The 27,794-nt window shown below is 37.9% G+C and overlaps 1 protein-coding gene across 1 annotated transcript; it reads left to right on the forward strand.

The window, feature by feature from the left end:
• ppp2r1ba (protein phosphatase 2, regulatory subunit A, beta a) lies at positions 1 to 27,739 on the forward strand. Its single transcript, XM_077206470.1, has 15 exons — positions 1 to 173; positions 888 to 978; positions 1,117 to 1,217; positions 1,328 to 1,560; positions 6,886 to 7,033; positions 7,267 to 7,422; positions 9,800 to 9,914; positions 10,483 to 10,553; positions 13,996 to 14,130; positions 21,259 to 21,432; positions 21,637 to 21,697; positions 21,934 to 22,088; positions 24,557 to 24,699; positions 24,789 to 24,880; positions 26,655 to 27,739. Exons 1-15 carry the CDS (start codon positions 96 to 98, stop codon positions 26,669 to 26,671), a joined length of 1,770 nt encoding a protein of 589 aa, XP_077062585.1. The 5' UTR covers positions 1 to 95; the 3' UTR covers positions 26,672 to 27,739.
• Positions 27,740 to 27,794: the final 55 nt, after the last annotated feature.

A 27,794-nucleotide genomic window follows, 5' to 3' on the forward strand; every position in this document is an offset into this window, starting at 1 on the left:
GCTGTTTAGTTTACTGGACTGGGCTCGTGCACAGGCATCAGTGAGAAACCCCGTAGCACTATCAGGAACTAGCTAAACAGCGTCTAGCATCCAAGATGGCGGGAGCAGACAGCGACGACTCTCTTTACCCTATTGCTGTGTTAATTGACGAATTAAGAAATGAAGATGTTCAGGTAAACAAAATACGTAAATTTACAATATTTTCTAATTTTAGAAATACACTCGAACGCGTACGTTTTACTTGACACGAATAGCTAAGCAACCGGTAAGATGGGCCTGTCCTAGTTTAGCCCACTGGCTAGTAACGAGAAGATAATTCAGGAAGTAAGACACTACAATATTATATATCAAATTTACTGACAGCTAAAGCCAGCTGTATGTCATTTAGCACAACCAAATGTAGTATTTCATCTTTGTAAAATGACCCAGTTTCGTTTGTAAATAAAGTGTGACGCAGAAAAGTTTGTGTGATTGCTAACATGGCTAACGTTAGCTGTTCTGTGATTTACCTGTTATGTCATTGACTAGCTTAATAGAGAATCCCATAATTTTAGTACTAGACATTTTAAAGCACGGTGAAGGTTTTAGAGAATACCGGTATGTCTGACACGACTGTTGAATTGGTTGAACCAGTTAACTATAACGTTAGGTGAGCTCATTTCCTTGTATTATAAAGATACAGGACCAAAATCAAATAAAGAATTAAAAAGTTTAGTGTTTTTGGTCTCAATGTCATTATTCCTTAGTATTTTATCTATCACGCTATCATTTTAGAGAAGCATAGACCAGTAGTTCGTTTGGTCCCTCTGCAGGTCAGCTGTTTCACCATCAATTGTATTTAGACTATCTTCTTACAGATTTCTGCTCTTTTTTTTCTTTATACTTAGTTACGATTGAACAGTATTAAGAAACTGTCCACCATTGCCTTAGCTTTGGGGGTCGAGAGGACACGCACTGAACTTCTACCTTTTCTTACAGGTAAGGTTTTTTGATGACTGCTGGTTTATATCCTTGTCAAAAATTACTATAACATTTTTATTTTAGGTGTTGTAAACTATTTCACTCATGAATGCTTCTTGTACATAACTTTCAACTTCTCATTTTGTGATTGATCAGATACCATCTATGATGAGGATGAAGTTCTGCTTGCCCTTGCTGAACAACTGGGGAACTTCACCCTGCTGGTTGGAGGCCCTGAATATGTGCACTGTCTCCTTGTAAGCTTTGACTTAGGAAATTGACTCAATAAAATAATTCAAGTGTGGCGCACTGAGTTTAAATTTGTTTCCTTGTGACTTTTCTTACTTGCGTCTTGTTTTTTTTTCAGCCCCCTTTGGAGAGTCTGGCTACAGTTGAAGAGACTGTGGTGCGAGACAAGGCAGTGGAGTCCCTGCGGAAGATCTCCCATGAGCACTCTCCAGTGGACTTGGAAGTGCACTTTGAGCCTCTGGTAAAGCGTTTGGCCAGTGGTGACTGGTTCACGTCCCGTACCTCTGCCTGTGGTCTGTTCAGTGTCTGCTACCCACGAGTTTCCAGTACAGTCAAAGCCGAGATCCGCCAGTAAGTTCAACATATTTGTGAGGAGTGTTTTACTGTAATCCTACTTTTTTTCACTTTGGAAACATTGATCTAGTTAATTCAAGATTGTTCACACAAAGAGCATACTGAAAAAAAAAAAAACCATCAGTGCACCGATAACTTGTATTGCAAGCTTCTTCCGGGTGACCACCTTTTAACAGGAATAAATCTAGTCTCAGGTGGAATCTTAAGTTTTTTTCCTGTATCACTTCTCATGTGTTTGGTTGTGAAATGTAGTTTGTAGACCGGACAGTTGTTGGCGATTCTTCCTATTGAAATGTTGTGTAATGTGTCACCCCCTGTGTGCACAAAAGCAACTAGTCTGTCGTGTGAGAAGAACAGCAATTCAACGACTTTGAAAATTGTGTGGTGTAGGGGTGACCCCGAACAGTCGAAGATTCGATGCATCGATAGGAGGAGCCTGATTCGACTACCAATCTCACAGTCGAATCTTCGCCGAGGTTATAAGGGTGCTCAATGTCTGATTTCACATAGAACTACTGGTTTTCTGTCAATACGTTAATATAGGAGCCTATTATGATAATGCTGTAAATACAAATGTGCAAAGGAAGAAGCTTTAAATAAATATTTTTAACGTGCATGAATAAATCCAAACACCCCGTGACAGATTTAAGTTTCACTTTCGATACGTGACCGAAAGAGGAGCTGGAGCGTTTTGGCGGCAGGGATTTCAATTTTTAAAAATGTCTGGGATAAGAAAATCTAAAGAGTGGATGCACACCATCAGGAAGGATATTTTCCCATACTGGATTTAGCATCAGGAAAACCATGATCGCAAGTTGGTTTTCCTCTGGAGATTCTAAAACGCTTAACGTGAAAAAAGCTTTTAAAACGCTAGGGCACTTCTGGCTTAATTAATGTATAGTAGGCTACCTCATTAAGAAACCATACAATGTGCAGATAAGTAGATGAACCCAGAATATGAACGCAACGTGTTCCTCCGATAGAAAGTCACGTAAAGCGTTTTCTTTATAATTACGGTTTTAAATGGGAGGAAAATTAGCGTTTAATTAAACGCGTTGCGTTCATATTCTGGGCTCATCTGCTTTTCTGTAGGCTATACAGTATGCTTTATTAATAAGATGTGTATAGAATTTTATCTTTTAATATAACTGTCTTAGGACATCAAGCCGTTAAACGTTTTTCATGTTAAGCGATTTAGAATGTATTTTATCTGCGCACACAATGTTGATTTCAAAACATTTCAGCCGGTTCTAATGTGATTTTTGGATGCTGTGAACATGTTTAGACTGTCACTCGAGTTCAGCGTTTATTGTTGTTTCTGCAGTTAAAAAGACAAAGTTGACCATTCTGGCTATACTTTTGATATTTTAATAATATATATATATATATATATATATTTTTTTTTTAAATTTATTGATCACTACGGGTAATCTAATTTAACTATTTGTTGCTTGTGTTTTGAATATATGTTCCCCGGCACTTTGCACACATTTGTTCTGCATCTTGTGACTTGATTCAGACTTATTTCCTTTTTTTTTTTCTTTTTTTTTTTTTTTAGAAAGGTATATTCTGTTCTAATTTAATTCTGTAAATTAATTGTTGATTATTTTTCGCAGCATAGATGTTGCGTTCTGTAGGTAAGCCTGCTCGCACAGGCAATTTAGCCGATTTAATTTGATTTGCATGTGAAATGCAAATCCTGTCTATAGTGTGGCCTTTCTGCAGTTATTTATGTTATTTCTTAGTTGTATTGATCCGAAATGTTTTTCTACATTTTTTTCTATATCTTTGTGTGATGTTCTGTACATCGCGGCTTTAAAATGTCAAAGCCCCGCCCCTTCCCTAACCCCACACACACCATTCGACTATTAGTCGACTATAGGGAAGACTTGCCGATTCTGATTCGACTATGAAAATGCTTAGTCGGGGACACCCCTAGTGTGGTGTTACCGGGATTACTTTAAAAACACAATGAAATTCAAATTATTTTTTTAAAGGGGGTCATCGGATGCAAAATTCACTTTTATATGGCGTGTGGACACACCACCATACAATGAAGAAAATCCATTTGCACCTTTTTTTTTAATAATAAAAAAGCCTAAACGCTCTCAATAATCAAGCCATTTGAATTTTCTGAGCAATTTGACATCATATTGCTCATGCTCCGCCCACGACCACTGACGGACTATCCCGTATTAGCATATTTCTGCCCTCAGCCATTTGTATACTGTACACTAAGGCAGCACTTTACGTATCTTGTGTCGACACGCCCCATGGAAGAGAGGGGTGGGGTGAGCAGTTGCTCATTATCATTTAAAGAGACATGCACCGAAACAGTTCGCTGTGAAAAGAGCTGTTTTTGAGGAGGTAAAAAGCATGTTGTTTGACACTACAATTAAGGAATTTTAACCAAAATGTGTTACAAACTTTACATGAAGACCCTAAAGAATCATACCAACTTGTGGAAAATGAGAAATATTTTATTCCGTGTATACGGCGACATGTAAATAGGTGGGCGTGGTTAACTCACGTGCAGCGTGAGTGAGACTGAGACAATGAGATTTGTCAAAGAAACATGGAGAAAGCAGATCAAGAGGATCCACAAAGGAATTAAGTTTTCTGAAGGGTTGTTGTTAACGTGATATTGTTGGGGAAAAAGGCACAGCAGTCAACTAGAGCAGTGTAGCACCAGTAGGCTAAAGTTTAGAGGAGTGCACATTCACAACGGGGAAAGCATGAAGCTTACTTGACCACAACAGTTCATCTATCAATATCGTAATGAATAGAAATAACCTTAAATAATGTATAGTTATCTGCATCTTTCCGTCTCTTATGTATAGTTTCTTTTTAAACACGAGAATCGCATTCAGCATGACATGCAAGCGGTTGCCGTGGTAATGAACAACCTGCTTGTTCAAGCGAATGTATAATCTGTATCTCAGGCAAAATTACTAAATATGCAGTGCAAGTTATATATAACTCCAAACAACTGGCCACTGAACCAGCTGATAAAATCTTCCTTTGATTCGATGCATGATTACAACTTGACACTCAAATTAACCGATCGCATTTTACTGATGCAAAAGATGTGCACACGCACTGAGAGGGAGCACGGTGTGTCAGTGTGCTTAATGTGCTTAATCGTCATGTAAATAATCTGACCATGAGAATATGATCCTAAATCAGGAATAATTTACTATAAAATTAATAGTTTTTTTGGATTAAATCTGACCGATCCGATATTCAGTATAGGCTCCAATGCTGCAATTAACTAAATTGCCCCACTAAATTATATTTTTCCACTAAATGTTATAATGAAGTTGTGTGTATTTAGTGGACTGTGATCATCAAAATAGTGATCATCAGTTCCACACACACAGAGGTAAAGATATTCCACAATAATCAAGAAAAAACAGCACTCGTATCGGTGAAAACTATAAATTGTATTCGGATAATCCAGGCATGTTTTCAACGGATTTCATTATTATACGCTATAGGGCTGTAGCTATCGAATTTTAGCAATCGATTTTAGCAATCGAGTATTCTACTGATTATTCCATCGATTAATCCGGTAATCGGATAAAAAATTGTGGTAATAAAAATAGATCCAAGTGAACAACAGCCTTTAAAATGACTTAAAAATACAAAAAGGTAACACCTTTACAATATGGTTCATTAGTTAACATTAGTTAGAATGAGAATGAATTAGAATTAGAACATTAGAATGAACAATACTTCTACAGCATTTATTAATCTTAGTTAATATTAATTTCAACATTTACTAATACATTATTAAAATCAAAGGTTGTATTTGTTAACATTAATGTACTGTGAACTAACATGAACAAAAAATGAAACTAACATTAACAAAGATTAATAAATACTGTTACAAATGTATTGTTCATTGTTAGTTCATGTTGGTTAATACATTAACTAATGTTAACTAATGAACCTTATTGTAAAGTGTTACCTAAATATATAATAAGCAAAAATTTGTTAAAATAAAGTATCAAAGTAAAAATATGAGTTTTATTGAACAACGCTGTTTAAATACACCATGTAAAATGAATGATATAAACTAAAATAAACATAACTTATGTACATTACGTAAAAACAAATGTCCGCAGATATCACTAACGGCTTGGTTACAACATTAAGGCACGATCAAATCCTTGTTTAATATTGGCCAAACAAAGTTTAATTAAAATACCAACTTAATCTTTAATATTTGGTCACTTATTTGGCGTCAGAGGTTTTGCGTTCCAGCACATGCAGAGACTGAGTATGTGTGGAGGAGTGTTTACTGTGAACAGAGCTGAGGTACTTTTAACACAATCTGCACGCATGTAAATAATGAATGGTGCATATATTTTTTTTAACTGATTCGCAGCCTCTGTGATTTCATGATAGCACTATGCTTTATTATGATTCTAAATGGTTTTAAATAGATCACGTAGCCTTAGAAAACGTTGTAATAATGCGGTTCATGGATTCTCGTCTGTGGAATGCGCCACTTCTGGTATTTTGCCGGGTACTCGACACGGGTAAATTGCAATTGAGGATTTTTTTTTAAATCGAGTACTCGCCTTAAATCGAGGAACCGTTACAATCCTAATGCGCTATTCATTAGTATAAATGCATTCAGTCTTGTCACATCACTTCTTTCTCTTGCTTTGGCATGTTCTTTGTATCGACAATATCAGCAGCTGTAAAACAGGGCTCCAGAACCAATGTTTTTGATTGAGTTTTTTACAGAACCTATAGACCTTATGTAGCCACGCCTCTTTTCAGCGGTGAGCTCGTTGTCTTTTGACTTCCGGTCTGTATTTTCACAGCGATCTTGCGTAGTTATGAATGAACGGCTCGTTAAAAAAAATTCCAAGGTCCATTTGTTAAGACATATGCTTTACAATGCTTATGATAAACATTACAAAGCTCATGATAACTTTCGTTAACTCTACAATAAGTAAATCAACTTCACCAGCTAATTACTGCTGGACAGCGATGCCATAGAAATATACAGAGCGACCGCAAAAACGGAAGTTCAAAGACAATATTCTAAAGATGGCGGCGCCACTCGTTTCTCTGGTGCATGAGGTCTATATTGCATTTTGTCATCAGACAAATTTTTGTCCCTGGTCTGACTGAGTACAATGTATGGTTTATTGTTTACTCTGGGAATGAATAGCCATTTAGACTAAGTGTAGTTATAGTAGTGTTAATGTTAAAATAACCAAAGTGGACAGGAAAATGATTACCTCATCGTCTTAGTTTTTTCCCTTTAATTGGACACATGTTACCACATGTACCGTCTCTCCTCAGGCACTTCCGCACCCTGTGTTCTGATGACACTCCCATGGTGCGCCGTGCAGCTGCCTCCAAGCTGGGTGAATTTGCCAAAGTGTTGGAGCTGGAGTATGTTAAGAGTGACATAATTTCCCTCTTCACTGCATTGGCATCTGATGAGCAGGTTTGGTTTCAGTAATACTAACTAAAATGTATACACACTAATTTCATCATTAAACCACAGCTAAAACCACAAACCACAGCTAAAGGTTTTTAGCACACGTTGCTTGACAAGACCAATACAGTCTTGAAAGGTTTTCATTGTGTTTATGTAACTCAGTGCTGCTGCAGAATTGTATGGTAAATATCAAAGTGTTTTCTTCTGACATCTGAATGCAAACATTTACATCACTGTAGGACTCTGTTCGTCTCCTGGCCGTGGAGGCTGGCGTCAGCATTGCCACTCTGTTGCCTCAAGAGGATCTGGAAGCTCTGGTGATGCCCACCCTGCGCCAGGCAGCAGAGGACAAGTCCTGGAGGGTTCGCTACATGGTTGCAGACAAATTCTCAGATGTAAGCATAATTATGCGTGTTAATTATGTGCAATTACATTTTTATTGGAAAATCTAAGTGTTTACCACAAAGTGCTGTTTGCATGCAGTGGGACAGCTCCAACCCCAAATGGTTCATAATTCTCCACACGATCATAACTACACTACCGTTCAAATGTTTGGGGTCAGTAAGATGTTTTTGAAAGAAGTTTATGCTCGCCAATACTGCATATTATTGTGAAATATTATTGCAATTTAATATAACCGTTTTCTGTTTTAATATATTTTAATGTCATTTATTCCTTTGATGGCAAAGCTGAATTTCCAGCATCATGATTTCAGTCTTCAGTGTCACATGATCCTTCAGAAATAATTCTAATATGCTGATTTGTAGGGGTGGGAAGTTTTTGTAATCTCACGATTCGATTCAAATTTATTTTTGGGTTCACGATTCTTGATTTTGAATCGAAATTGAATTAAATGGATAGATTTGATTTTAAACTTTGAATTTTATTATAATAATTTTAGCTCAAATTAAAATTTAACTGGAAAAATAAAGGAAATTAAATGACACTTTAAACACTTAACAATAATGTTTCATTAGTTAACTACATTTGTTAACATGAACTAATGAACTGCACGTCTACAACATTTATTAATCTTTGTTAATGCTAATTTCAACATTTACTAGGCTAATACATTGAAATCAAAAGTTTTATGGGTTAACATTAGTTAATGCACTGTGAAGTAACATGAACAAACAATGAACAGCTGGGTTTTTATTAACTCACGTTAACAAAGATTAACAATTACAGTAATGTATTAACTAAAATGAACTAACCATGAGCAATACATTTGTTAATGTTAACAAATAAACCCTCATTGTAAAGTGTAATAGTCATTGTTTTATTTGATCAATCAATTTATAATATCTAAATATTTTATATTGAACCATTTTATTCATAATGAATTCCTCTCTTTTAATTTTGTTAGATGTGGGTAATACTAGTTATATTGTTTATATTTGTTCCCCTGGAACTGTTTTGCCATTTCTGCTTATTATATTATGTTTTTAGAGGGCTTGTTTTGATTTTTTTGTGTGATATCTGAATTAAAATGTGATTGGTTTATGTGAGCGTCAAGTTGAGAAGACATGTATCGACTCAAAGGAAGGGATTATCAGCTAGTTCCAATCAGTGGCTAATCACTTGGAAAATATAAAAATATAATACAAGCTGTTGCGTTCTCAATATTTAGTGACTTGATATTTAGTGTTCATTCGCTTTTACAAGCATGTATTGTTCATTACTACAAACACGTGTAAAAAGTACCTGTACACAGAGGCGGCAAGATCACAAGAAAAGCTTCACGTGTGCCAGTACAGTTTAGAACTGCATTTATTTGAAATGGCAATCTTTTGTAACTGCCACGTGATATCTATTTAATGCATCCTTGCTGAATAAAAGAAAAAAAAATCTTGCTGACCCTAAACTTTTAATTAGTATACAGTTTTAATTTGTCTGATGTTTCTTGCTGCTCACTTACTCGATGGGGGCAGTTTCAAACAAATCGACAATCTGTTGAAGCGACTGCTACTTATCTGTGTGTGCCTTACAAGTGCAATATGCACAAACTGCCATCAGCAAATTCTTGATGCAGACTGGTACATCAAAAGCGGCAAGCTTCGATCTTTTATTGTGAGCTTGTCTTAAGTGAGTCCGATATAAATGGAGTAACCACTTTGATCCAATAAAGAACTCGTCAGACTGATTCAAAACATTAAATCTAGTGAGATGAGATCTCATAAATTATAGTTGATAGTTGATCAGTGGCAGAGCTCTACCATTGAATAGTGATGTAGCAGTCACTGTTATATGATTTGTATTTGTGCACTTTAGCAATATAAAACATTGTTATATAAGCTTCCTGGAAACCTCTTTCCTCGTATGTAGCAGTGCTAAGGTTCAACAGCTGGTTCCACAGTTTCTGGATGACACCTCATAACAGTTCACTGGTCTCTATAATCCTGCTCTGATACTCATTGTTGTGTATTGTTGTGCAACTTGACCTAAATGCAGTTCCATATTATTTTGCCATGTCAGTGGATGATTTTGGATTATCCTGAGCCACTTGAAATGTCAGATTTTACTGGAATAGAAATGTTGAATGCAGTCATATAAGTTCCCAGAAATAGCCTGGGTGTAAAAAGCAATGAACAGACATTTTGACCTTCTTTAGAACCGAGTTATGTACCTCATCTCACACACAGTGCTAGAATAGACTTGATTGTATCCGAGCGTGTCACGGAAGTGACTTTGTCCTTTAGTATGCAAGAAATGCTGAGGTGCTACAGTAAAATGGAAATATGAAATGACATTCTTGTCTCTGTGAATTTACAGTTGCAGAAAGCTGTGGGTCCAGAAATCACAAAGAATGACCTAGTGCCAGCCTTCCAGAACCTTCTGAAAGACTGTGAGGCTGAGGTTCGTGCCGCTGCTGCAAACAAAGTCAAAGGTGAGAGAGAGGCATCAGAGCAGCCAAGTAATGTGTGATCCTGAAGTTGATTACCTCTGCTATTAATTTGGGTATTAGATTTAAATGGAAAATAAGTTATAAGCATCTGTCTTCGTCGCTATACAAATAACCTTGGCCTCATGTACATCTCTCATTAGTCATGAATCCTAATGAGGTTAATTGCATTATATGAATCGCAGCGAATTTCAGAAAAAAAATGACTTGTATTCCAGAATGTTTTTTTTCTTTATTATATATCACATTTTTAATTTGCCTCTATTTTTTCAGCTATAATGTGTTTAGTTCTTCTTATAAAGAATAAAATATTTAACTATTTTTGTAATATAATCAGCATTGCGTTATGAGTGTGTTTTGTTAGTAGCTGGCATTGTAGCAAACTGTGGTTCAAAGACTGCAGATGACTTAAAAGTCCCATTTAGTCTGCAGTTTGTTTGTAAATTTACTCTTAAGTTGGTCTTTCTTTGAAAATTGTGAGATTTTACTGGTATTGCCTACTGAAATTTGTTAATTGTGATGACCCTAATTGTTTTATTTTTCTTATCCTCAGAATTCTGTGAAAATTTGCCAGAGGACAGCAGAGAGACTATCATCATGTCACACATTCTTCCCTGTGTTAAGGTAAAATGCTCAGTCAGCCAAGGCTTCAGTCGACTTTGGCTAGTACATTTGTTATTTTATTCGCCAGACGCCAAGAACAAGGCAAAGTAAAAAAGTAGAAAAAGTCTAGATAAATATAAAATATGAATTTCATACAATTTAACAGTCTGTAATAAAATACCAACAAATAATCAAGCTAAAAGCAATAGCACAAATAAAAAATAGAACACGTATACAAGTTAAATAAACTGCTTTTCAGGTTCTTTAGGTAGATCTAACACTAGTTAGATACAGGTTAGGTACATGAATTAATCAAAACTTATCAAATGTAAAAAAAACACTGCATGTTCTTCACTGTATAAATTAAATAAAGATGAATCCTTAAAGGCATAGTTACAAAAGTAATTCAGTCAAGAGCAGTGAGGGATTTTTTGCAGTGTGCCTTTTGTTGATTGATTAACTTTAATAACACAGACACTTTAAGACATAATGCACAGATCCAATATACTGATACTTTACATGTTTTCTTAACCGTTTACCGACTACGTTTACTAGGATACTTGCCAAGACAGGTATTTTTGCATCATTTTTTTGAATTTGTCCGTTTCAGCGCAAGAAGACGTGAAAGAGACTAGGAAACGAAACGTGACTTTCTGGGTGCGCGCTTTGAATGTACCAAGTACCGAATTTAGTTCTCCTTTGCATCGTCTTGCGCTTTGTTTAAATTGCCAAGGCTTAAGAACATGTGCAAATTAAAATCTTCCATGACAAGTAAAGCACTAGCCCAATGAGTGATGGTTCCGTCAACTCTTGGCCATCGGGAATTCCTCATTGTCGAGGCCTGCATTTAGATCTAGCTCGTCTATTGACTTTACGCAGTATGCGTAAGCCTCTCTGTTTCTCATGTTGAGTGACAGTGACCGTGCGTAAATCTCAGAAGGCAATGAAATTATATCTGCACTAAATACATTTTTTGCATCTAACTCAATCACAGGTGAGTGAAATCGTAAAATTTAGGACATGTTTTAGTTGCCTAGTGGGAAATTCGGTCGCATATGCTGGTGGTTTACTCGCATTGTAGAGGGTTGGTCAGCACTTGTCAAAAACATCTCTGCAATCTGTCACTTTTCTGTCTGATCGCTTGTTCCTCGTTGTTCCAGTGCTCATCAACATTTAATTTGTGTGTAGTTCCAATCCTGGATCAGTTACTGGCAGATAACTCTTGAGTCAGCATCTGTTCTTTAAGCGTCTAAGACTTAAACAAGATCAAATTAACAGTGTGTCATTGTGTCTGTTGTCTGACCTACTGGCTGTAGAATGACTAGAACACTTTTCTGCACTAGCTGGCTCACTTAATGTGTTATATTCTCCTGGATTGTGAGAAGCATCTTGTTCTGGTGAAAATGTCTTGCGTAGATTCAAATCGCTGTTGGACAGGTGTTTTGGTAGCTAATATATGTATTTTTGAGAATGCCATTTGTTTTGTTTATGCCCACAGCATAGATCCAAAAAATGTAAAGATTCATGACAGCACAGCACATTTTATTCCAAACCTTTAGTGTAGCCGAGATACATTAGAATATTTCTCATGGTGAGAGCTGTGACATCCTTCATTGCAATAGAAATTTTTATTGCATTGCATTAAACAAGATCTTCCATTTTTATTTTATAGATTTTATTGAACCCATTTCTAATGTGTGTATAATAATACACACACACACACACACACACACACACACACACACACACACACACACACACACACACACACACACACACACACACACACACACACACACACACACACACACACACACACTCACAGTATCTCACGAAAGTGAGTACACCCCTCACATTTCAGCAAACATTTTAGTATATCTTCTCAAGGGACAATACTATAAAAATGGAACTTGGATATATTTTTGAGTAGTCAATGTACTGCTTGTATAGCATTATATATTTACTGTCCTCTGAAAATAACTCAACATACAGCAATTAATGTCAAAATGGCTGGCAGCAAAATGCCAAAGAACTCTCAAAGGATTTGAGAATTAGAATTGTTGCTCTCCAGAGTCTCCACAAAGTTGACCTAGGCTATAAGAAGATTGGTAACACCCTGAAACTGAGTTACAATACAGGCCAGGGTCATACAGAGGTTTTCCAAGACAGGTTCCACTGGGAACAGGCTTTGCTATGGTCATTCAAAGAAGTTGAGTCCTCGTGCTGTGCGTCAGGTGAGGAAGCTGGCTTCAAAAAACAGACGCATGAGTGCTGCCAGCATTGCTTTAGATGTTGCAGAAGCGGAAGGTCAGCTTGTCAGTGCTCAGACCATACGCCGCACACTGCAACAAGTCGGTTTGCATGTCCGTCGTCCCGGAAGGAAGCCTCTTCTGAAGCTGGCTCACAAGAAAGTTTGCTAAAAGCAACCTGTCCAAGAGCATGAATTACTGGAACCATGTCCTGTATCCTGATACTAAGATAAACTTGTTTGGCTCAGATGGTGTACAGAATGTGTGGCAATGCCCTGGTTAGGAGTACCAAGAAAATTGAGTTTTGCCTACAGTCAAGCATGGTGGTGGTAGCATCATGGTCTGGGGCTGCATGAGTGCTGCTGGTACTGGAGAGCTGAGCTTCATTGAAGGAAACATGGATTCCAACACGTACTGCAACATTCTGAAGAAGAATATGATGCTCTCCCTTCAGAAACTGGGCCGAACGGCATGATAACGACCCCAAACACACCGCCAAGATGACAACTGCCTTGCTGAGGAAGCTGAAGGTGAAGGTGATGGAGTGGCCAAGTATTTCTCCAGACCTGAACCCTATTGAGCACCTGTGTTGATCCTCAAACGGAAGGTGAAGCACCTTGTGTTTAACATCCAGCAGTTCCATGATGTCTTTATGGAGCAATGGAAGAGGGTCCCAGGAACAACCTGTGCAGCTCTAGTGAACTCCATGCCTAGTAGGATTAAGGCAGTGCTAGATAACAATTGTGCTCACACAAAATATTGACACTTTGGACACTCACTTTTGCTGCCAGCTATTTTGACATTAATAGCTGTATGTTGAGTTATTTTCAGAGGACAGTAAATATATAATGCTATATAAGCAGCACATTGACTACTCTAAAATATATCCTGTTTTTATAGTATATAAAATGAGAAGATGTACTAAAATATACTATGAGAAGATATACTAAAATGTTTGCTGAAATGTGAGGGATGTACTCACTTTTGTAAGATACTGTGTGTGTATATATATATATGTATATGGTAACACTTTATTGTGTGTGTGTGTGTAACTCATATATAGTAGTTGTATTTGCTGGATATTTAGTGATGTTATGCTTGATTTAAAGTGAGATTTGAGTTTATGTAGCCTTCAGGTATCATAAGTGATTGAGAGTTGTATCAAAACATTTATTGCAATTAATGGCATTGTGTTGTTGCACCTCTGTCAACAGGAACTTGTCTCAGACACTAATCAGCATGTGAAGTCTGCACTGGCGTCAGTCATTATGGGCCTCTCCACCATCTTAGGCAAAGACAACACCATTGAGCACCTGCTTCCCCTTTTCCTGGCCCAGCTCAAAGATGAGGTAAGCCTGCTGTGAGTGTGTGAGTGTGTGAGTGAGTCTGGCTAAGGTAATTTGCGTCATGTTCCAGTCACAGATGATACTTCTGTGCAACTGCTCACTTTGATCCTGTTAAGGTGAGGCATTGCTAATGCTAGCCTTTTAGTGGAAAGCAGAAAGCATTGAAGTGAGAGATGAATGGATGAGTGTGGCACACTATCTCACGTCTCTTTATTTTATTGGGGCGTTTTGTTGCTTGCTGCTGTCTGTATTGCGATCGCTCTTAGTTGCATGGTCTTTGAACATCTGTCTGTCACACAGCCTGCATGAAATAAATAGAACAAAGCCACCTCCTGGACTGCAGCTTGCATTGATCCATGTTTTAAGACAGGAAACAGTTTCCTATTTGGTGTTAGTTCTTGTATTGTTGTTCAGGAGTAGTGCTGTGTAAAAAAACAAAAACAAATCTTGTCACATAGTTGTCAACTTGTATGTTGTGATAAATTGATGCTTATGTTGTGATAAATTGACGCTTGTGAAATGATACACTGACATTTAATGGTTAACATCCTTGCTGAGTGCATGCAGAGATTAACATATATTGCAACATACTGTTGTAATTGCACAACAAATTGCTTGATTCGAACAGTTTAATGAATCAGACCAACCATTTGGTGAATCATTTTGAATTGATTACACACAAGTAACACATAAAATCTGCACTTTCATTTGTGGTATTTAAAAAAGCATGTTAGGAAAATGGTATCAGTTAGGGCTGCACGATTAATCAAACTGAAACCGCACGTGATTTGGCAAAGGCTGCGATTATTTTATGCTCAGCTTGTCAGTGAAATACAGCTCTGTGATCAGTAGTAAATGCTGCTCCATCTGAAAGCCAGAGGGTGCTCTCATGCAGACACGTCAAATATGCACCGCAGAAGTGGACAACACGCGTCATTACAGGAAATCGCTGTAGCTGAATAAACACAAGATTGAAATGGTTTAAATAAAAAATAAAAAAATTTTAAATGTTGTCTTTTGTTGTACAAGAGGTTCATAAATGCTTCTCATCTTTGGAAAGATGTTTGACATGTGTTGCTTTTTTCAAATTCACGTTATAAGCAGGGTTGGGTATCGGTTGGATTTTATCCCATACCAGTACCTACTCTGTATTTTTTTTTAAACGGCTCCGGTGCTCAAACGGTTCTTGAACCGATACTTAAGAAAACGAAACCACACACACTTTGTCAAAAAAACAATACCCTTTTATTTACAGGGCCAAACTGGACACAATATTAACTTAAATCTTTAAACAATATAAATACAAGTAACATATGGTAATAATAAATAAACCTTTTCACAAAATTTCACATTTGCATAATATCAAATAAAACAATATTGTATCAAACAATGTAATAATACTGAGGATTAATAGAGATTACTACCAGGGTAATCTAATCTCGACATGGCTCCAGGTTCCCATGTTTTGTCTGCTTGAACCAGTCACCGTCTTAGCTACGCAGCGTTGAGTGGACCTATGCAAGAGAACTTCTCTGGTTACTGGTGTAACCTATGTTCTCTGAATAGGGAACGTGACGCTGCGTCCGCTGCCAAACTCCTCGCGCTGCCGACAAGCTTCCTTTTTCGGGAGAGAAATCTGAGGAGCAGATGATGCGCGCGCCAATATAATATTACGACAAAAGAGCGTCGAGGTGGCACCCGCGCCATCAGCCGATGTATTGGCGTGATTCTATATGGGCTTCAGACAATCGGCACACCCGGAGGGCGTTCTGACGCGTAATTTTACATGTGAAATGCAGCCAAACCTTCATTAATCCCCTCGCTATCAGCAGGCATTCCAAATCTTCCGGAAGTTCCGGGAGTCTCCCGCATATTGATAGCGGCTCCCTGATGCCCACAAATTAGTTAATCTCCCGGAATCTAGAGCGAGCGAGCAAGAGCACGCATGCAAGACAGAAGAGACTGTGCTCCAAACTGTATAGCGCGCGCACGGTGGAGAGGGAGAGAGCTAGAGACCTTGCGTGTGTGTGCGTGTGTGTCTCATGAAGCGCATGTAAGACAGAGATTCAGGCACCGAAATTTTCGTTCTTGTTCGGTCTCGTTACTACCGTTTACGCCGGAACCGGTTCCCTATTTGCACCCCGTTTCGGTACCCAACCATATAGGGGTGGGGGAAAAAATCGATTCTTAGATGCATCGCGATGCGGACGTGGACGATTCTGAATCGATTCACAAATGTCAAAAATCGATTTTCAAAAAAAAAAAAAATTTTTTTTTTTAGATATGTAGCCTATTTATAATGACGTAATATTGACGGAACTCTGAAGCGCGGAAGTGCAGTGCCCGGACCGTCTGTCTGTGGCGTGCGCACATAACAGAGACGCGATGGCTGAGCGCGAAATCCAAACACCCTCCTCGTTAAAAGCTGACGTGTGGAAATATTTTGGCTTCTATGAAGTTGAAGGGGGAAAGGAGCTGGACAAGAGCCACACTAGTTGTAAGCTTTGTAGAATAAAACTAAAATATTTCGGCAACACGACAAATATGAGAAGCCATATGACACGTTTCCACCCAGAGGAGGAAAAACACTCGGCTGTACCAGAGCCGTTTCTCTCTATGGCTCTGGGCTGTACCGGTGTTCAGACGATTTCTGCTGCCTTGTCGAAAAATGCTACCCAAACGCAAATCGATCATAGATAATGTTGATTCATTCTCTATTGTTTCCATAATGGTGTAAATCTCACAATATTATAACATCGTTATTTCATTTTAATCAGGGTAAGTGTATGGGGAGCATATTTGGATATTTTAAATGAACTAGCAATTATCACATTTGATATAACAAGTAAAAATGATATTATTATATGAAATAAAATTATAATAAAATTCGAAGTTAAGAGTACAGTATAATGTACTGTTTTTATTTTTAAAACGGTGTGAAAAGTAAAAATTATCATCAAATATTCATCTTTGACCTGTCAAAGTTTCCTACAAGTCTCCACAGCAAGGATGCATAGATTTATGGGCGTGGTAAGCAGAAGAAAAATGAGTCTCCACATGCACCAGTTAGTAGCACATCTCGATGGGTAGCATGAATCGTCAGAACACCTGTTGTTGTTATATTATTAATTTACTACAAGTATGCTGCTAGTTCAGGCACACATTTTTTTTCCTGTTGGTTCTTTGCAATGTTAATAAAATATATTGTACGTTAATTCTTTATGGGTCATTACTTTGTACTTTTAAAGCAAAGTATTTATATTCACACACACACACACACAAAAGATTCAGATAATCGATAATCGCTTTTGAATCGAATCGCAGGCCTCTGAATCGTAATCGAATCGTGAGGTGCCTAGAGATTCCCACCCCTACAACCATAGTTTATAAGTGACTCAAACTCAAAGTGCTTTCAGATGGACCAGCATTTACTACTGATCACAGAGCCATCCGTCACTGGCAAGCTGTGCATAAAAAAAGAATCGCAATAAACCAAATCGGTATTTCATGTTAATTGCGATTAATTGTGCAGCCCTAGGATCAGTGTTTGTATCTTTAGTATTAGTTATATACTATTATCAGGGACTATTATTATTATTATCATTACGCCATTCTGGATCCAAAATAGGTCATTATTGTGATTAATCTTTATTCTATGAGTATTTTACTGATCACTGTTTACGATTTGAAGCAGTGCTGCATAGACCAATTGGTGTATGACATCAAAGTACTTGGAGAGCAATTCGAAAGCATATGGCGCAGACTGCTCTAATGGCGCTTTTCCACTGCATGGTACGGCTCAGTACGGTTCGGCTCGGTGCGGCGCAGTTCGGCTCACTTCGCTTTTCCACTGCGTGGTATGACTCGGCTACGCGCGGCACGGCTCGGTTCGCTTTAGCTCGGTTGCTTTTCCACTGCAGTTAGTACCGCTTCAAAGTGGGTGGGATTATGACTGATCGTTATAGTTTATCTGCTCCTCGGCAACTAACAAGAGGAACGTCTGCGCTTCTCGTCCACTGACCACGATTCAGCCATTTCTTTTTTGGAAGTTTTTTTTCGTCAAGCAAGTAGTTTTAAAACATTGGAGGCTGTTACTGGCTATTTAAATCTAGCGGGTTTGATGTCTCGCAAATACAATGACGCTGGTAGTGACGATTCTGTCTGTCTGACCAATCAGTGATCTACAGTGCTTCCACGTCACATTTTAGTATCGGTACGGTACGCTTGGAACCTCAACAGAGGTGGTACCATTTAAAGCGAGCCGTACCGTACCATGCAGAGGAAAAGCGGCACAAGTGAGCCGTGCCGTGCCGAGCCGTACCGTACCATGCAGTGGAAAAGCGCCATAATCATTCTTGCGGCACTTTGATATCATTTACCGATTGGTCTGTGCAGCGCTACTTCGAGTCGAAAAACCCAAGTCTCATGAAACCATGAAAATCACGCCTTCCGAGTTGTCCCCGATTTGGCTTTGCACGTGCAACTCTCCTGGGAAGAGTGAACACAACTGAAGAGAGCCATCTCTGGGAGGTCTGCACGCATAGGCCTACCTTAATGTAAGAATCTCATAGGGGTGACATAAGAATCTTTTCAGGGTTTGAAACAACACCTGTCAAATGCGATGGGTGACGATGTGAACTAGCCAATTTGGTGGGTTATGTTTCACAAATTGTTCACTCAATTTGCTGCGCGAAGTTTGTGCAAACTGCGCTGTAGAGTTGTCTATACTATACTGGAATTTCCAACTTCGATACGATACCTTGAAACATTTTGATATTCATTACCATTTTCGAAACCAAAGGGAAAACTGCCATATAAACCAGCATACAGATAATTTATCTCATAATACTGATAAGTTGGGTAATTATCACAGGGAGGATTTATTTTAATCATTGAACTAAATACAAAAAAAGACAAGCAAACAGTCAGTAATAAACAATAGCACAAATAAATACAATAGAATAAAGAAACAAATGAAATAAACACTGCTTCTCATGTTTTTCAGGTAGGTCTAATTTTAAATTCAGGTAAGAAATAGACTACAGACTTTACAGAAATTAAAATAATCAAATGTAAAATAACACTGGATATTCTTTATTGTAAAAATGGAATGCAACCTAATGCTTGCAATTAAAGTTGCAAAAGTTATTCAGTCAAGAGCAGTAAGTGCTTTACTCTGTCTTTTGTTCCTTGATTAAAATGACAGACAGCCGCAGGGTTATTAGGCTGCTGTCACTTTATCCAATATACTATTACACATTGTAAGCTTTCTTTCTCAACTATTTACATTCCAAAACTGACTATTTACCCAAATGTTCGCCAAGATGCGCATTTTGACATAATTTTGTATGTATTTGTCTAAGCACAATAAGCCACTAAAAAAGGCAATTTGGTACTCGCAAGCTGTTTGAGAAGTGGCTTTTTGGTGCGTTGCACTTATATAGATCAATGTTTTGAGCGCGAAACCTGCCGAAATGACAAATTATGTGCAATACAAGCACTATTTAAACGTAACGAATGAGACGAGTGTCAATTTGTCATCGGAGAGAAGAGAAAGCAAGAATGAGAAGCTGGTATCGGTGTATCGATACTGCAGAAAAGGACTATTGGAACAGTTTCAGATTTTTCAGTATCCATACATATCGAATTATCAATATTTTTGACAACACTACTAGGGCTTTGACTCCGAACCTCGTTATTCGAATAGAATTCGAATATTTTTAAAAAAATAATGATATTCGAACGAATATTAAGCAGCCTTTATTATTCGAACATGTTATGGGCATTATTTTTTGTAAATGTGTTTGCTTGTAAACGTTGTTTTCAATACAGATTCCGAGGCTTTTTCACGCCTGGTGAAGTTGTGAATCACGAGCTCATTCAAGGCAATTATTGGTCATCTGGGTTCCTGTGGGTGACGTTAGTGTCCTGGTTAGCGCAGCGCCTATTTTGTATATCAAAACAATGGCGCGCCAACTCCTACAACAACAACTCCTGACGAGGAGTTCGAAATCTACACTCCTGACAATTTGAAAAGCAACGTGTGGCGCTACTTACATTTTACCAGGTATTCTTTACTGTTAACATCCTGTAACATCCGTTCTGTAAACGGTAACTTAAGCCCTGGCTTTTTTAATCATTTAGACTTCGATGAGCTAACGTTAGACCACTGAACTTCTAGTCATCATGAAAACAAACAGAGCGGCGCGTAATGGAGTGCATCAGAGCAGCATCAAGAATATCAAATACATTGCCGAGAATCTCTTATTTGCATCTTAAGTTTATTGCCAATAATAATAATGACAGGTTTGCGAAAAGTGTAGGACTCGGTGACGGTGAGCTCGCGCAAAACACATCTTCTGCACAGGAACGCATCTGATTGGCCGATGCGTTCAACAGACATGTCTGTGATTGGCTACAATGCTCAACGTTGCAAAAGCACGTTGCAAGTACCTTTTAATGCAGAGGTAAAAATATAAGTAAAACTGTAATACCCTATGCACTTTTCATGATTAGGTAAGTTAATCGTGGCAGCTGTAATCTTATTCACATTTGTTTTTCTGATTAATTGTTTTGCTCTATGAGAAAGACAAGGTAACAAAATATTTGGGGCTTTACTTAAAACATTCGGGGCTTAAGCCCCCTTAGCCCAGCCCTAGCGCCGTGGCATTTAATGGTCAAAATATTAATAATTAATATTCGAATATAGTCGAATATTAATAAACCAACGAACTTCGAATATGATTTTTGGGCAAGGCAAAGCCCTAAACACTGTGTGCGCTAAATCTGCGCAGTATAAGTCAATATGAATATTAAATGTATCCGAGTTGCGCAGCACCTGTGCATTTCTGTTTTACTTCAACACAACCGCCACTAAGCAGTGAATAAAGGTGTGCTGGTTTGTTTGCTTTGATGGGAATTGTGCAGACACTGAAGAGTTTGCACCCCTGTATTATAGTACTTACTATTTTTGTATTCGCTTATTTATATATTTATTTTCAGTTTTCATTTTAATAATTTTGTGCTTTTATCTTTAAATATTTCTGTTTATTGGTAATTAACACAAATGTATTGGTTAAGTTTTAGTATGTTTTCTGGAATGTTACAATTTTTGTCATGTCTTTTCTGTAGTGTCCAGAGGTTCGCCTCAACATCATCTCCAACTTGGACTGTGTGAACGAGGTGATTGGAATCCGCCAACTCTCACAGTCTCTGCTTCCGGCTATTGTTGAGCTGGCTGAAGATGCCAAATGGCGAGTGCGGCTGGCAATTATCGAATACATGCCACTTCTGGCTGGACAGTTGGTGAGTCCTGACCGTCAGTGTCCTCGAATATTTTATCCTGAAATAGAAATCAGACTGGCCCGTTGGTCAGTTCTTATTTTTCAGTCTCTCTTAAAGTATTTTAACGAATCATCCTATTATCTTATTGACGGCAAGTCGCTTTGGGTCCTGTAAGCTGATCTAACTGATGAGCCATCTTTTTTTTCTCTTTTCTCGTGCTTCCAGGGTGTAGAGTTTTTCGATGAGAAACTCAATTCCCTGTGCATGGCTTGGCTTGTCGATCATGGTAGGTTACCTATCTTTTTTTTAAATATATATTTCCTTTTCATTTTAAGTATTAAAATGTGTTCAACTCTGGCACATAATATGTCCCACACAATGTTAAATGTGAGACTTAAAGTTATTTTTGCAATTCCGTTTGCTTGTAATAGAAAATTTTAAACTGCAGTTATAATGTGTTATAGTTTAGTATATAATGTGAGTCTGTCAGTAGACTAACACTTTAGTCTCTGTAATCTTTAGTGTATGCCATCAGAGAGGCAGCCACCTGTAACCTGATGAAGCTGGTGGAGAAGTTTGGAGCCGAGTGGGCACAGAACACCATTGTGCCCAAAGTGCTGGGAATGGCTAATGACCCCAACTACCTGCACAGGATGACTACCCTCTTCTGCATTAATGTGAGTCAGACCTGATCAGTAAAAGGATCTCCGACTAGTTTGACAACTTAGTCTTATTGGGTTAGCGATACCATTTGCGCCACAAACGTGATTTAATAACACACCCGATGTTTTCGTTGTAGCGAGATATTTTAAAATAAAGTTTTTACCTGTAAGCCGCCATTGTTGTTTTTACCCATTGCATTCTGGGCCGTGACGTAGACTGGTTCCAGTGTCGCTACAAACACAAGGCGCGTAAACACTAACGTTATCAAGTTTAAACTATTACCTCAATTAGCGAGCGAAATGCCTGGGCACTGACTTTTAATGACCCTATAAGTTCAGTTAAACCAGCAAAATATGAGGAAAATATGTTAAATAGGAAGGAAGAACAAAACTCGAACTTGGTTAAGGTATTGATCTGACATAATTATTTGGCATAAAAAGGCAAACTACAGCTACAGGTTTTATTTTGCTATGCAAAAAAGAAAATGCATAGAAAAGCAAACCGTGTAAAGACCGTTTGCTTACGGTAAAACCCACAGTTTTACAATAATGATACATTGATCTTAGTTAATTAATTTGTCAAGATTGCATATTATTCACACTGAAATAAAGTGGTATTTAACAAAAAAAGATAACATTCAGTCATGTCTGTTTCTGTTTATTAGTCATAGGACAGTATGTTTACAGCACATTTAGAAAGAATGATCATTTATACATATTTTCCACCAAAAATACAACCTCTGGAGCTTTAGCACACTCTCCGTGACACGTTCTCTGACTGAAAATATAACTGTATTGGAACTAAGCAAACCCTTCCGCAAGAACCACGAACCCCCATGAGTGCGTTCATCAGCTGTCTGCGATCAAAATCCTCAAATGAATCAGGGCCAAAGTGTCGAGAACAGAGCCGCAGGTAACTGGGGAATTTTACTCGCCCACAAGCATCTTCCCATTGTTTTCTTCTCTTTGCATCAGAACAAGGAAAACAGTGGAAGGTCAAATCACCTCGCTCGTTTGTCTTCGAATGGGCACCACAACCAACAGCCACACAATGTGGCATTTTATCTCTCTAGGTGGGTCCGACGATGAACTGTAGAAGAGTGTGTCGAACTGCCCGCGAATGCTCGCCTCTGACGTGTTCTTTTTAGTTTAGCGCCCAGGACCGTCGTGCGTCATCAACAGTCGACGGCCCATAGTACAAAAAAGCTGAAAAAAAGTGGTGATCGCGCTTTTTTATTTTTCTTAATCATGAAAGCGTTTCAGGTATTTTTAACCAAGCGCCTTAATTAGGAGGTGTATTGACATCATATCTAGACTAGACTATCTTTTAACAAACAGCTGTTAAGTCACAGAGGAATTTATGGGGTTGGTGCTGATGTACTAGCTGGAAAAGCACAGTTTGCCATATGTTTTGACATTTGAAATATATTACAATCTGTCTTAGTTGAATTATTCTCTTGGTAGAATGGTGCTACATCCATTAAATATTTGGCTGTTATCTAAACTTTTCTTTGGCTTCAGTCAGGGTTGTTGCACTCAGATTTTAAATAGACTATTATTGTGGCCAAAATTTTCTATTTGCTATTCTGTCAAACGACAGGGGGCGACTCGAGTAATTCTCCTCTAAACCACCAGAAATCAGCAGTGAAGAAGTAGTTTGCCGTTTAGTGTATTAATTTCTGATTCATATAAAAAGAGTAATAAATGCAGTAGGTTTATTGTACTTTCACTGCAAGTAAACTAGTTAAACAACTGAAGGCTTATTGAAGAGTGTTTAAACCTTAATTTCATCAGCAGGGCTTACTTCTGCTATTAAGCAGTTACTTAAGACAAGTGCAAACTGGGTGCTTAATACAAATGTGTTCCTATTCACAAAATGAGAGGCTTTTATGGTCGCCCATCAATGCAAATGTCTCTATGTTTAGAAGGATCATAAACATGCTGGTACAGACGTACCAGTTCGGCCAGATTCGGCTGGAAGTCGTTCATCTTCGGATGCGGCGCCGCGCGCGATGTTACAAAAAGTCAATATTCTTTGGTAAATTTTATGGTTATCGTCAATACCGGCATATTGGGACACTTAGCATCAGTGCTGCAATGCTGTTTTGGGGCTCTGAACAGTATCTGCAGTTAGTTCTAAAACATAGTGAGCCATCTTATCTACATAGGCTTCAAAGGCGGCATACTAGCTGAATTTAAACCTTGTAATTGCAGTTTTTCAAATGGTGAATTTCAAACAAAACGCATGGGAAACTTGATCTGTTCGTGTAGAGTTTGATGTTCGCATGTTGCTAATATAATTGTGTGATTCTAGAAGCATAAAACAGATATTGGGGCACAGATATTGGGGCACAGATATAAGTTGTTAATTAGGTTTTGTTTGGAAATTGACTACATCTATAAAGTATCTTTTGGATCAAGCCTTCACTTCAGGAGTTTGGGAACAGCTCATTATCCCTGATATGTGAAACTATCTGTTTTAGGCTCTTTCTGAGGTGTGTGGACAGGATATTACCACCAAACACATGCTCCCTGTAGTTTTAAAGATGTCCAACGACCAGGTAGCCAATGTTCGCTTCAATGTGGCCAAGTCACTTCAGAAGATTGGACCTGTGCTGGACAGCAGGTATGTGCTCATCCACATTTGGCCAGAAAAAAAAAATCACATTTCTCTTAATTCTCTTAGTTCATGTTCCTCTGATGTTTTGATTACAGCTGTCTGCAGACCGATGTGAAACCGGTGCTGGAGAAACTGGCATCAGATCAAGATATGGATGTCAAATATTTCGCTCAAGAGGCCATCAGTGGTGAGTTCCACAACTGCTGCTCTTGAGTGTTGTGGAATCAAAAATGCAAACCTAAAAGCTACTACCATTCTTAAATTCAACCTGAATCGGTGCAAAATGACAACATTATGTAACACTTGAGTTAAAATCAAAATATCAAAACTCTGTAATTTAATAGTAAGATTATAAAATGGATAGTTCTAAATAGGGCTGGGCGGTATATCGAGTTTGTACAATATATCGATATTTTTTTTCCCCACGATATGGAATGAGGCAATACCATTTATATCGATACAGTAGTTTAATACGAGCACATCTGAAAAATAGTGGAGTATGCAGTGTGAGCTCCTGCAGTGAAAGAACAGTACAATTTGTCCTAAACATGACACAAGCTTATTAAGCGCTTCAAAATAACTGGTAAGATAGTTAACAAGTTTAAAGCAGCTTGCCCTGTCAGATGCTCGGACAGATAGTCTACTGTTAGTGACTTAAAGATAAATACTGGCGCTGTTTAATGCGTTTGAGACGTGGTGCTTTCCTCAGTGCTTAAATTACATTTCACAGGTATATTCTCCATCTGTAAATGTTCAAACAAATCAAACAAATATGTCCATTTCACTGTCAGGAGAGGATGAGCTTCTGCAAATGAATCTCCGCTAAAATTCAAGCTTCTGTGAATGAGCGCCACCGCGCGCATGCGAGTCAAACAGACGAGCACAATAGAACAGTAGCGCAATAATTCTGACTAAAATACATATTACTAAAATATTTGTTGTTGAAGACAATAAATGTGCCATATGTGGAATTTTAAACCTACAAGTATATTTTTATGAAAGTGACCATTATAATGGGGTAATCAAATGCAGGCTAATATAATTAGTTCGTGCTTTTGTTTTTATTTTCATTTTTAGTTTAGCCTTTAGTCATTTTTAAAAACAAAAGCATTATTTTTGTTTTTAGTTTGTAATGTTACAATGTAATGTGATTTTAACCACCTTTTTGCACATAATATAATATATTGCATAGCCTACATTACATTCCCTATATTTGTTTCCATATCCTTCAATATCAACATTGTTTGGATATCATTGAGCAGGATGTGAAATATTTTTTTTTTTAAATAAATACATTTTCTTTATCCAAATAGAAAAATGTAGAAAGTACCGAGATATATATCGTATATCGCCATTTAACCAAAAAATACAGAGATATGTTTTTTTGGCCATATCGCCCAGCCCTAATTCTAAAGTTGCCGAAAGACGTTCAAAATACCTGACCAGCTGTATACTGTTAGTGAACATCCCGATGCTGCTGGGAGTGACGTTTAGATAAATATGTTAATGTACTGTACGCTTTCCTCTCAATAACAAAATAAACACACAGCAAAAATATCAGCAGTGAGAAAACAGTAGTTAAGAAAGCATCTGATTATAGTTATGTGGATATGTTTTCACAAGCTTTGCAATTCAGCACTCCAGTCAAATCATGTTTATGTATGTAGCACTTCATACAATAGATTGCTTTAAAGCAAGCAGCTTTACAGTATTAAACGTAAAAGAACAGTGTCACTTTCAATTAGAATTATATAAAGCAGCCCTCCAGTGTATCTGAAAGCGTTTGGACACGCAAACCGTGACGTCATGACTTCAGCAAACTTTTCTGGAAATTAAGCTTTGGCAAGCTGTTCAAACTTCAAACAAACTTCCTTTTGCCTTGATTTGTTCAAAATGACATCAAACAAGTTCAATTAAATAATATCAGATCCTTGATTTTTCTTTTAATTCTCTTCCTACAGTTCTTTCTCTGGCCTAAAGTACCTTCTTGCTGAATGTAAGACCCATCTCAAGCTGACCTCCATTGTATTTATTGACATCCAAGACCATCCACTGGACTGTTTATGGAGAAACAATGTGTTCTGTTCCCTATCAGTGAGAAGTGTTTTAGGGAAACTTGGCTTCTCTAAGTGTTTTTTTCCCTCCAGCTATTCACCACATACCATCTTGCTCTTCGTTCCTACCCTGCAATAGGCCCGCTGAGCCCCTTTTGCTAACCCTTCACTTGCTAACCCTCAGCCGGGGGTCACACACTTAGATGGCGTTTTACTATCCACCTAACAATCTAATGAAGCATCATAGGTTAAGAAAAAAAAAATAGATGTATTGAGGCATCAGTTGTGTATATTTAACTTCCGTCACCTGTTCTGATGGGCTTGAACCATGTTTGCTCTTATTGCTGATTTTAAGCTTGAGTTGACCCGCGCATGCGCACAGCATGACAAAGGGCCGAATCACTACTGCAACTTTCAACTCTCATTTGAATACTGTGTTCCTGTGCCCCGTCGTACACAGATTGTTGTTAAACCAAGACCTCATAAAGCACTAGCCGATGTCTATTCTTTCAGTGGCGTGCTCTCGTACTGCTCTCAAAGTGCTTATCTTCTTAAAGGGACCACAACAAATTTCCATCAACTGTTATAACAGGATGGGCATTCCTAAATGGCCCTTTTTATCTTTAGAAGGCAAGCTTCTCCATTCTGTGCCATTGACCATATTGCACATTTAGTTTTTTTGTTTTGTTTTTAAAAAGATTTTTAACTTTTGTCCTTTATATGAAAGCATCTGCATGCCTCTTGCACAAAGGTTCGGTAGGCCGCCTGTGAATTAAGAAGCTCATTAATCACAGGGCATCTTAAACTCTCTCTCAACACAATCCTTTTTGCCTGTGATGTTGACTGTCTGATTCTTCAGCTTCAGAGTGCAGTCAGTATAGTAGTATATTCTATGTAATGAGTGTCTTTAGAATGTGCTTCGGGTTTTATTTGAATATGGTCACATTGCCCTTGATGGAAGGGAACTCAATAAAGAACGTTATATAACCCCATCTCACTGTGTGTGGACCTTCTCTTATCTGTCAAGCCATATACAGGAAAATGCAA

This window comes from Siphateles boraxobius, unplaced genomic scaffold (assembly GCF_051911475.1).
Source record: "Siphateles boraxobius isolate OS27281-9 unplaced genomic scaffold, OSU_SipBor_1 56, whole genome shotgun sequence".
NCBI classification, from domain to species: domain Eukaryota; kingdom Metazoa; phylum Chordata; class Actinopteri; order Cypriniformes; family Leuciscidae; genus Siphateles; species Siphateles boraxobius.